The following is a 12,739-nucleotide window of genomic DNA, read 5'->3' on the forward strand; positions in this document are numbered from 1 at the left end:
TTTACAGCTAATTTTCCAATGCCGGTGGAAAATCTGGTCACCCAGAAGTCACATTTTTAATTGTCACGTCTGGTTGGTTATTAGAGCTTGTAACACTTGTATTACACTGCCTGCTGATTTGGTTTTTAGTCACTCAGTGTCATTTTTTGAATCCATGTAGTTTTATTTCTTAGGGTAATGTGTAGCCCATGAAGTCTTTCAGGTGTACCCATCACTGGTTTATGCAGACATTAATAACAAATGTATTGGTATCTGTTGTGCATACATTTTTTGTATCATTTGTACATGAGATTTAGGGTCAGTTTGGAACTGTAAGCTTTACAAACATTTCACTTGATGTGTCTGTGCACGCTCCTGCTTAATGTTAAAGGCCTGTATGCAGGATATAGAGAGTGCTAAATTCATTGGTATAAATGATTGCTTACCAAGCACAATGACATGGTACTGATCCTCTGGATAGGTAGTGGTGGTTGGGGATGGCTGGATCTTGCATTTGCTGGATGGTTATGTCCCTAACATCTATGTCTTATGTTGGACACACGCACATCAGACCAACTTTCCTCCAACTAGTAATGTCGACACAGTTTAAAGTGCACCACATCCCCTCGTGTTGCTCGCTTCGCTCATGATGCTTTGGGCATGGTGCATCGCTTTGCTCAGCACACTTTTATTCTCCCACCACACCCTAGTGGATGGTTGGGCATGAAATACCGCCTGACGGCACATGTCAGCTCAAAAAACAGTGAAAAACCCCATGTTGACCTTTTGATTGTCGACCGAGACACTGTCGATCGAATGACCTGTCGACCTTGACCCATGTCGATCTAGAACCATGCTGGTCTATCCCCATGTGGACCTAATGCTTGTCGACCAACATACTGTAGACCAAGTGACCGTATCCCCTCTAGTCTGAGTAGACCTACAGTTGCGCTCTAATTTGCTGCCATGATTTACTGTAAGCTATACGTTGGTACTATGCAGCATGCAGCCTAAAGGCTGCTACAAGTTCTAAACAACAGGACTGTTTGTGTCTGTGGAACAGAACTATTTTATTTTGTTGAATAAGCACATTGGCAATTGTGATAATATTTTAACTAAATAATCAAAAGTAATGGCAATACTCTGAAAATATAATAGACTGTGTTAGCCCAACCACACTGTATGCTGTAATAACTAATTTGCTTAAACTATTACTGAACATAGCGTTCAGCATATACTGCACTCTTGCCTCTTACTCCTTTTTGGACGTTGACCATGATAAATATTTAATGATGTGAGCGTTGCTGTATCCCGCCACAGTAATAAGAGCATTATTATTGGCAGAGTTCCTGTAGACCTGATTCACAGAGGGAAATATGACCTGTATTGATTGATTTTTTTTTTTTCTTCATCTTCTTTCCTTCTGAAAAGCAAGCGCAAAATAATCTTCCTGGGATGCACATAATACAAACATTTCCATATTTTCCATATGCTACTGAATAAACCTGTGATTTCTCCATGATGAATGCCTGGAGAGAAAGACATACAATTTGTATCCCCCCCCCCCCCCCCCCTAACACACAGTAGATGGTGATGGGTACGATTGCTATACATGGGCTATTCGCTCATTGTGTGCCTGCATTGGAGGTAAACCTTTTGTCAGCTGAACCAATATTTATGGTAATTTTCCGGTGCAGTACTAGGCTGGCTGCTGCGGCTGATAATGGCGGCCTCTGCTCCATTCCTTAACATTATATAGCTACTGTTTACAGGTGACTTGTGCAGAGTATTTCTTATTCAAGTTAGTTGATCAGTAATTGTTTGAATACAGAGATCCGTGTTGGCCCCATTCACTTTTCCTAATGTTTTATGGTGTTTTATATGGCATGTGCTTCACTTTGAGGGAGATTTATCAAATGTCAGGGAGAGATAAAGGGTGAAGTTTAATAGGATGAGAGATTCAAAAAGTGAGAGATGTGGTAAGAAATCTCCAGAGTTTTTTTTTAAAGTGGCAATCATTTACACTGCAAAACCAGTTTGATTTTGTAAATGATTGCTTTACGTTGTTAAGGGATCATTTTTATTAAAGGAAGATTAATTCAATTTTTTTTTTTTTTTTTTTATTAGATATGGAGTTTTCTCATGTAACAACCTTCTACCGCTAATGAGACAGATAAGGTTGTATGGGGGACCCATATCATTAGGATCAATACTCTTATGTTGTGAACCCTTACAGGAAAATTCTACATGTGAATAGCCTACTTTAGGCTTTCCTAAAGCGATAATATTTCTAAAAACAGATATTAATCTGTTTTCCTGTAAACTGGAACTGGGGGCCTAAGTCCAGGCTTGCGGGTTCACTGTGCTGGAGCGGCTGTCAAAACGTCCTTTTATGGCTGCAAACCAGTATAGCAAGAGAGATGACCATCTCGCCAATGCTCCGTTGGTAAATTCCGGCAAGAGGATTTTCTTATTGCCGGAAAGTAATAAATATGACCAAACAAAATCATTGTAATGCAGCAGTAATTTACAGTTTTCCCTTCCCATATTTCTACAATATCTGGGTAACTGGCTCTCTGGTAAGAGACCTCATGCATATTTTCCCTTCTGTTCGCACCAGGTTTAGAATTAGAACGGTACTTATATGTTAGTTGGGCACCCAATTTACATACGTACGCTTGCGGAAGGAAATCGCATCGCAAGTTCCGTTTTAGTGCCATGCGATGAGATCCCAGTACTTTATATGCATATAGTACTGATGTATGTATTTAAAGTAGCGTAACTATGTTTTGTGAATACACTTAAGCACCACACCACTGTCCACACCATCCCGAAACGTGGCGAGTGGCGGCAGAACGCGTCCTCCCAACCTTTTCATACCCCCACTATCCACGTCGGCATGGAGCTGATTTTATGTAGTGCAGCGAGCCACCGAGCCCGAAGCATGGTGAGCGGACGTGGATTACTTTACATGTTTTACGCATCCCCTTGCGGGGCTCGCCACGCTTCAGGCTCGGAGGCTCGCTGCGCTCGCCACACTATATAGAATCAGCTCCACGCCGACCTGGGTAGTGGGGGTATGAAAAGGTCGGGAGGACGCGTTCCGCCACCCCTCGCGGGGCTCGTTACGCTCGTCACGCTTCGGGATGGCGTGGATCGTGGGGCAACGCTGCACTTGCAACGCGGTGTGGTGTGGATAGTGGGGGGGGGGGGTAGCTATGGGGTGCTGTGGGTAGTAGGGGGGGGGGTACCTAGAATTGGTAGGACACTGTAAAATCGCATCGCATTGCATGCGTGCGGTACAATGCGATGCGATAAGACCTGGAAAATAAGCACTGACTACATTAATTATTAATATCGCATCGCATCCTGTAACACACTGGACATGCTATGCGATGCAATGCGATTACTTATGCAGAATAGCCCACTAAGCAAATAGCTTAGTGGGCGCCCAACTAACATATAAGTACCATTAGAACATTTGTTTTATCCCTTTTCACCCCCCTAAGGAGTTGCATTTTAAAAAGAATCCCTGCTTAGTGGGTGGCTGCAAATAACTGTCACAGTTTTTAAACTACCCAACAGGTCACATGTTGCAGATTACCCAGTAGCTGCACAAGGAGAGTTCACTAACTGTCACAATGGTGACGCATTGTAAATGGCAGGTGGACGTTTAGCCACATAACTTCTAAATGAAGCAATCCGTTAGAATGGCATTTCATTTTTCTGCCAATCCACAGACAAAGCTCTATTAGTTTGGCATACAGTATGCTCATACAATGGCATCATAGAAATATGTCACTCCTATTAATATATAGATAAAATGTACACATTTTAACCACAGCCCACAGTAATTTTTTTTTATAATGGCAAAATGCTTTTCCGTATACATAAGTTATCCATCAGCCAGCATCGGGGGTGCTCGTTATGAGGTGGGAGAGCAGCCACCATTCAGCAGAACCGTTCTCTAAAGCCACTATTCAGACAGGATTGGCCCCTCGGCTGGATAATTGCCTTCTGTTATGACAGTGAAATGGGATTGAATCAGACATCATTAACAGCAGAAGTGACTGCCTGGAACTCTGAGATTCTGCTCCCCAGTTGGTGCCTGATTAATTTTGGAGCCCAGCTGCAGAAACCCAGATCGAGACGGAGCGGTTTTGTGACAGTAGTGACAAGAGGATAGGGATTGTATTGTGTCTTGCCTGTTAAAAATAAAATAAATATAAAATCTCCGTACAGCCCTGGTTGTAATTCGTGATTGATTTCTCAGCACAGGTCCTCCGTAGCATGTCCCGCTATTGACTAGTGACTTTCCTGTTATCCCGTGGGGGGGCAGCACTGGTCTCACCACTTACTTCTCTATTTCCATTAAAAATCATATTCGAGATGTTGCTATGCTTTTGGAACGTGCTAATAAGCACAGTGCTGTGTGAAATGCATAACCCTGGGTCTCTAAATAAATACACATTCTGTACTCCTAACCATTCCCATTTGTAGATTCGGAAAGGGGTGAAAGTGTGTGTGTGTGTGTGTGTGTGTGTGTGTGTGTGTGTGTGTGTGTGTGTGTGTGTGTGTGTGTGTGTGTGTGTGGAGGGGTGTATTTGGAAAGTGCGTATGATCAGGTTTATAATGGAGCTTTTGTTTTATTTTTAATAATGGAATAGGTGCATGGCTTTGCTGCAGCTAGTGTATAGATAATAAACAAGCAGGGCCCTCATACTTCATCTGGATGTTCAGTTATGCACAGACTTGTTTTATTACTGCATTTGTTCGTTAAATACAAAGTGTTGCAGAATATTCTCAGGGCCTTTACATAAACAGTATTAGTAAAGATCTGAATGTCCCACTTGATCTATTCATTCAATTATCCTGTGTCAGCCTGTAAGCCACATGGACACTGGATGCACAGTCACCTCAACAATATGACATCCCAAGTACAGTATGTGGCCATTCTCAACTCCCTTCCCCTTGTGTTGGCATTTTGGACTTTCAAAATGTACTAAAGCTCTGGGCTGACCTGGTTTACAGTTACTGGGGAGTGAATTCCGTTCTGGAAAAGTGGAGCCCACACATGGTGCAGTTGTTAGTTCTATTTAGCTGAAGTGGAACACATGTACCACTGCTAATCAGAATGGCTAACACATTTTCTTTGTGGGATGTGACCAAGAATTCACAAATCTCCTCTGCAGTTCTGAAATTTAAGGGAATGTACTGTATGTGACCAATTAAGCTGTCTTTATGCAACGTTTTATCTTCACAATGCTGCCACTTTATAAATGATGTGGTAAAATAAATAAAAAGGTTATACCATGTAATGGTTGATGTCTGTCTGCCGGTCTGTTTTTTAGGAGGTCGCTCAAAGTAGACTTTTGAGACTTTAATATGTTCATGCTAATAACTATTGCTTTTGTCCCTTCTTTCCAAGGCAATGGGTTTGTAAATCCAAGAGCTTCTCCGAGTCTGCTAGGACCTGCAGGGGGTAATGGACTGGGAAAAGTTATGCCAACCAAATCCCCCCCTCCTCCAGGGGGCAACCTGGGCATGAACAGCCGGAAGCCAGACTTGCGCGTGGTCATACCTCCCTCCAGCAAAGGAATGATGCCTCCTTTGGTTAGTGCCCTCTGTAATATGTGATGTATTATAATTGCAGGATGTGTATGTATAGTAAGCAGTGATTCACTCTATCAAAGGCAACTAAGTGCTGAAGATGTCTGCATCCGATCTGGGGTTTGCCAAAAGCTGGTGTTGGTAATTATCTGTCCAAGCCAGGTGATGTTTTGGTGAATCCAATGTGGAGAATGAATTGTGTCATCACTTGTACCCTGTTCCGCTGTCTGACAGTGCATCACCAGCGCATTACCCATTCAATACAGGGTATAGGAATTCTGGAAATCATTCCAGGGGTGGGTACAGTGTACTTGCCAGCCTCTCTACAATAGGCAGTGTATTATCCTCTATAATTCTGCTTTTCCTCATTTATGTACAGACAGAAGAAGATGAATTAGACCTGGTGAGTTTAATGTGTGCTTGCCAATAATATAAATATATGGTGAGAAATGTTCCCTTTGAAATCTCTGGAACATCAAAAAAAAAAAAGAAACTAAAAAAAAAAAAAAAAAAAAACCTGAAGAATTACTAAGTGAACGGGATGAAATTAATTCTCATTCGATGAATAAATAAAAGGTCTTTATCAGCTGTTTTTAAAGGGAACATTAGATGAAATGCATTTAGTTTTGTGTCTGGGAAAGCACTGACCACAGGACTGTACCACACATTATCTCCCACTCACTACCACCCCCCACCCCACAGATCCCCACTCCCCCCTGCCATATCACTATTCACCATGTCTCAGGTTATTATATGTTCCCCTCAGCCTGGTAAGAGTGCAGCACAGCAGCTCTGTCTCCTCACACTGAGGTTACATCATCCCTGATGAGGTCATTTCTTGACTGAGCTGTAAATGATCTCATCTTCCTCAGGAGGGCTCAAACACAAGTCTGCTATGTATACAGACAGCTTCCAGGCTCACACAGCACTCGTCAGAGTATTCTTCACACCTGAATATATATTTATTTATTACCCGTGTGAATGATTTCTGCTGTTCCTGGAGATCCACCCTTCCCTCTGTGCATTTTTCAATGGCAATCTCTATGCCATGGGTTTTTAAACATCTGAGCTTTTATACTGGTATTGTGTAACAGTGCCCCTTGCTGCAACTATGGGAAATGCCTACTGGTGTGTGTGTGTGTGTGTGTGTGTGTGTGTGTGTGTGTGTGTGTGTGTGTGTGTTTGTGTCACCACTACACAGTAACAGCAAACCTAGCATACCTCTATATCTGTCCTTTCTGCAATGTAACTCATTCTGCTTAACCAGTTAAGTGAAGTGGTACCTGAACATTGTCAGGGATATTTCCCCCCCATAGACCCCAATTACTGTACATCCAGTACTGAGTTACTAAAATGAGATGTGCAGCCAGATATTGGGCCAGATGCACTAAGCTTCAAAAGTGATAACATGGGCCCTTATTCTGGTTGGTGCGGTAATATCCGCGTGCATTCGTGCCGCCGATGTTTTGTAACTGCGCATGTGCAGAGGCGTCTCTGCGCATGTGCGAGCGGCGCGTACGGCCAAATCCCGCATGAAATTTGAACACTCCGAATAGGGGGTGGAGAGGGGCGTGAAGGGCTATTTGGGCTCATTACCATATGCATACGCCCCGCGTTTCATGGGCGTTCCCATGCAAACGCTGGGCGTACGTATGGTAATGCGGACGTGACGCACGTGTAGGGGGCGGACATATGACATCGCCGGATGTCAGCTGCCCGCCCAGATCCCTGCTTTTGCACGGAAAAATGTCCGTGTGGTCTGAGGTTGCGGGAGCTGGTGGAGCACTCGGTCCTGCATTCGATGGTCTGCGACCATCGAATGATGGGGGAGGTTCCCTGAGTTGGAGGAGGCGTATTCCGTGAAAAATACACGTGCGGTCCGTTCGGCCAGCTTCTTACCGCGTATGGACGGAGTTGGCGATCCGTATGGAAGGCGGGGTTTCGCACGCACGGTCCTGGCCGCATATTCGGATCCGGCCGCACCGATCAGAATAAGGGCCAAGGAGAGGGATAGCCAGCCAATCGGCTCCTACTTGCCATATCACAGGCTATGTTTATCACTCTCCATCACTTTTAAAGATTAGTGCATCTGGCCCATTAAGTGTACATAGGCACATGTACTGTAATCCATGTGTGAGGAACTGACTACCTAGCAGACTTGTGTCCTGAGGATGAGCACCAACAAATCACGGTCTGTTACATTGCATGTGCATGTCCTGCCATGCGGCATTGTTTCTGTAGTCTTGTGCATGATCTGTTATTAAGTTATCTATGTTTCTGTGCGCATGTATATAGTACATATTTATGTATCTCAATTGTAAGACTCAGCGGAATATACTGGCAACGATATATGTCAATTGTAATAATAAAATCTCTCACACGTGTGCTTTGTGACATGCAGGTTGTCCGTATGTGCATGATCTGCCATAAGCAGAACAAGACTGCCCTCTGCTGGTCACATTGCAGTCACCTATTTCATGCTTTATTGCTACGATCAATCTAATGGATTTGATCACATACATTTGCTCACACAAGCTTAGTATGTATCGTTTTGCAGTCCAAATTTTGTTTTGCAATTCGAATAGTCTGGTTTAAATGATTAAATGAATTGTAATTTTTTATTTTTTTTTATGCAAAAATGGTCTACATTGAATGTTGAACAATTTTAATGTTCTCATTTTAAAGTGGCTCACCATTGGATCTGCTACTATCGCAAGGGCTGTTGAGCCAGGACGAGACGTTGGACTTGATAGGCTTAATTTATAACACATACCATATACTTTCTATTGTAATGCTGAATAAGTGATGTGCTAAGGAATGCCCAGCTGGTTGTAGAGTATAGTGTTCATACAGATAGTGGTAGATGCTCAATTACAGTAGTTCAGTAATATTACTCAGGTGCATGAGGGAGGGGTTAATACTGAGTAAGTAAAAAAGACATTTTTTCCCTCAGCACACTGAGTAGTATTAGTTACCAATCTTGAACACTACATGATAATAGAATTCAGAGATATTCGTTACATATACCTGCGCAGGTGTATGCTATGCCCCCAAGCCGCGTCAAGGCTTCTCTGTATATTGGGGGTCCCTAGCGCTATATCTAGGTGCAGGGTGCGGCACCCCAAAAACTATCATAAGCTAGGAGGCCCAGTGCGGCACGCCAGTGAGATACTAAGTGTTAATAATTAGTGATAAGAAGCCGAAGCTATATATAAAGAGAGAGATAAATTAAATGTAATTAAAATAAGAGAGAGATAGTGTTAGTGAGGGAAAAGTGTTAATAGAATGTAAGGGCATGCCGCACTAAAGCCACCCAGCCCATCCAGTCCAGGAGCACCGCACCCCACACCACCGTTACCCTAAATTGGGTCTACGATTAACCAGCAAGGAGCCACATGATAATGGCTCCTTACTTGATATATCCAAACTAAGAGCTACCTACCTTGGAGCAACCCCAGACTACTCCATGTGGCATATCAGGACCCACATCTCCTCCTAATATGGGCTCCCTTCTGCCTCTAACAACATACATACAGATAGTGGTAGATGCTCAATTAGTTCAGTAATATTACTCAGGTGCATGAGGGAGGGGTTAACTACTGAGTAAGTAAACAAGACATTTTTTCCCTCAGCACACTGAGTAGTATTAGTAACCAATCTTGAACACTACATGATAATAGAAGTCAGAGATATAGGGGGAAATTTGTAAAAAAAAATAGGTGTATTTGTATCCAGAAATACACTTATTTTTGACATTTACTATCCCGAAAATACGGCAATTCGTATTCGTATTGATGTGCTATCAATACGAATACGAATTGCCGTATTTTCAGGATAGTAAATGTCAAAAATAAGTGTATTTCTGGATACAAATACACCTATTTTTTACAAATTTCCTTTAGTAAATTTCCCCCATAGTGTTCAAAAGATTTGTGCTGAATACTGCATTTATTAAAGCTGGTTTGGACCTTCAAAAAAGAACACTGTTTATTCCCATCGATTTCTAAACTCCTATGGAGAGGCAAACACTGCAGTTTACACACACTTGATAGATCCCTGGTACCGGGCAATTTTAATTAAAAAAAATTATTTTGATACATTTTTTAAAAAATTCTCAAAATAAAGAAAAAAAATGGCATGGCTCCCCCCACCAAACCTGACAACCAGCTGTAAGCTGACGGCACACATCATTGCATCCATCTGGTTTTCCGGCATCTGTTCAGGGTTTTCTACAAGCATGCCTGCCACTGTCAGGTTTCTATATAAGGCTTTGCCAGAGGGATTGTGGCACGTTCCAAATCTTCCAATTTGTACGTCCATTTTAATCAGAGGAGATCAGAATTTTAATTAGTTGAGGCTTCCATTAGATTTGAAGTGATACAGTAATGGGGACCAAAGTGGAATGGTCACCCATTTTTGGGCTCTGAGGCACAAGTTGAAAACTTCTACATTATACAGTCTGTTTTCTTCCTTAATTTGTTTCCTAGCCTCAGTTTTCAGCTTGCCAATTTACTGAGGGGAACTGTAATACAAGATACAGTAGTTCTATACATGGGAGAAATAATTTAATGATAAATATGTACTTCCGTTTTTTAATCCTTATGTCTGTTTGTTCACAGAATACCCAAAGGATAAGCAGCTCTCAGTCTACACAGCCTCTTGCCACCCCAGTGGTCTCTGTAACTACGCCCAGTTTGGCAACGCAGGGCCTGGTGTACTCTGGCATGCCAACTGCGTACAATACAGGTTAGTTTAACCAATATTGTCTATTGCAATAGTCCTATCTGTCTTATTGGGTTAATTACCTTAGCAAAATGATTGTTAACCAGTTCAGGATTTTTAACGGGGTATTCCATAATGAGACCTACAGTATGCTGGACTTGTGCAGCGATGATGAAAGGGAGTTATAGGATCTCACACATTGATTCAAGTACCAGCTGACTCCTGAACAGGTGGTGGCAACAGTAGCACAGCCATTGTCACAGTACGTACAGAAATATGTCATTGTATATGTACGTACTGAAATATGTCCTTGTATATGTTACAGGCCCAGTGGGAGATCAGGCATAACGGAGAATGTCCTACGCCTGAAATGTGTTAGGCAATGTTGGAAATGCTTGTCATAACCTACTTTCTCTACTAATTGATAGCAGTACCTGGGTGTGGATTCAATTACCTGCTGCCAGTAACACGCGTTGAGCCTTCTTGACCAGTCGCAGTAAACCGATTCAGTTCATACGTCTATAGAGGGAGAACTAAATCTTCCTTCTGCATGGAAGCCGGAGTCTTCCTGAAGAGGCTTCGTAGTGTGTGTTAGGCAATGTGGGAAATGAATTAATTTATTTGCCTTGGGAAATTGAAATGCATACTTTGTCTGGGAACCGCTTAGTCTGCCAGGACCACCTTACAAAGTATGCTGTCCTGTAACATTTTAAAACAAGTGCTGAGGAAGTGGCATATCATATAATTGACCGCTTCCCTGTTGACAGAACACCATTCATCCTGTAGTTCGACAATGGGAGAGTTTGCATATAGCATTTTCCACCTTGCTTAAGAGCAATTAGCCTAGGCTTTGTGGACAATTCATAGGCAAAGCGTGTAACAGTTTCTTAATTTTCCACTTTAAAGTGATGGGAGATTGGGGGTCGTTATGCAAATGTTTATTCTTAGCGCCCATAAGTGTTTATCTGTCTTACAAGGCTAAATTTAACCCAAGTACTGGTTGCAAAACGAAAAGTGCCGTTTGAACAGCCAAAGGTGTAACTTTTTGCATATTTCTGCTCACCAGCTATATGAAATGTGTCTCTCAACGGCTAATCACGCCCAAACAGCAATAATTTGATTGCTCTGTCGGCCCCATCTAGTGGTGGCCGTGGGGAAAAAACAATTGAATCCCCCCCCCATAGACTATTGTGAGCTATCTGCTTTCATTTAAAAGTGTGAGCGCAAAGGGCTTTTGTATGAAGAAGTCATATATCAGAATTTTTTTTTATTGGGAATGACCGAAATCTGACATTTTCTGATTTGGTGTTTTTGCATCCTTGATTTAACATGATGTATTTAGTTTTTGTCTCCTTGGTCTCATCTTGAATGCTGAAGTAAACCATCCCTTTCTTTTGTACAGATTTCTCCCTCACCAGTGCGGACCTGTCTGTTCTCCAAGGGTTTAACTCCCCAGGAATGCTGCCTATCGGACAGGTGTCGGCATGGCAACAGCATCACTTAGGGCAAGTCGCCCTCAGCTCCCTTGTGTGAGTGTCCATTCAGAGGCAATGCTTCTTCCACTACACCTCACAAAGGGCCTTATTCCAGTTGACTCTTAGAGGCAAATTCCTTCTAAGATGGACAAAACCATGTGCACTGCGGGGGGGCAGATGTAACAGGTGCAGATAGAATTAGATTTGGGTGAGTTATTTTGTTTCTGTGCAGGGAAAATACTGACTGCTTTATTTTTACACTTTGAAGAAAAGCCCCATCCAAATCTAACTCTCTCTGCACATGTTATATCTGCCCCACCTGCAGTGCACATGGTTTTGTCCATTTGAAAAGGAATTTGCCTCTAAGAGTGAACTAGAATAAGGCCCAGAGTATCAGATGTGGTGCAAGCAGGGTAACTGAGCAGCAGATAATAGGAAAATCTATAGTGTGTATACATTATTTATATGATAAAAAAGACTGGAGCCATGTTGGCATGTTCTCAAAAGAAAACGACCTATAAAATATTTTAAAGCAATATAAAATACAGAGAACTATTATTCAAAATCAAATGTTATATTTGAATTAAAAACTACAGAAGGATGAAGACCTGTCTAACATTACAAATAAGTCTAAAGGTGTAAAAATCATAGAATGTGAGATGTTAATGTTAATAAATTATGTTTTTAGCCATTTTGTATAGATCACATGCTTGTAGCAGCTTAAAATTACTGAGGTAAATACAGTTTTTGTAGCAATTATGCAGCTTCACACAAAGGGCAGTATTCAATGCCGCTTTTTATGGTGAATGTGTGCTATTTTCGTGCTCCACGGCGTATCTTTTGACTTAAAGTGATTCGCCCTATTCAACGCTCAATATTCGCCGACAGTGAACGGTGAATGACAGCCAATTTGCCATCTGTTAGTCGCTGCAATTCGCTGCTGTTTTTCAATG

General features: G+C 42.2%; 1 protein-coding gene across 7 annotated transcripts in view; it reads left to right on the plus strand.

The window, feature by feature from the left end:
• MEF2A (myocyte enhancer factor 2A) overlaps nt 1-12,739 on the plus strand; it is a 126,613-nt gene that overhangs the window by 108,111 nt on the left and 5,763 nt on the right. For 4 of the 7 annotated variants that reach the window (XM_083184264.1, XM_083184259.1, XM_083184262.1 and 1 more), the window contains 4 exons: nt 5,408-5,592; nt 5,969-5,992; nt 10,209-10,335; nt 11,714-11,840. In XM_083184264.1, coding sequence (XP_083040390.1) covers nt 5,408-5,592; nt 5,969-5,992; nt 10,209-10,335; nt 11,714-11,840 — 463 coding nt within the window. The remainder of the gene's footprint in view (nt 1-5,407; nt 5,593-5,968; nt 5,993-10,208; nt 10,336-11,713; nt 11,841-12,739) is intronic. The other 3 variants (XM_083184266.1, XM_083184261.1, XM_083184265.1) reach the window with 1 other exon arrangement.

This window comes from Crinia signifera, chromosome 4 (genome assembly GCF_055691185.1).
Source record: "Crinia signifera chromosome 4, ASM5569118v1, whole genome shotgun sequence".
Taxonomy (NCBI): Eukaryota; Metazoa; Chordata; class Amphibia; order Anura; family Myobatrachidae; genus Crinia; species Crinia signifera.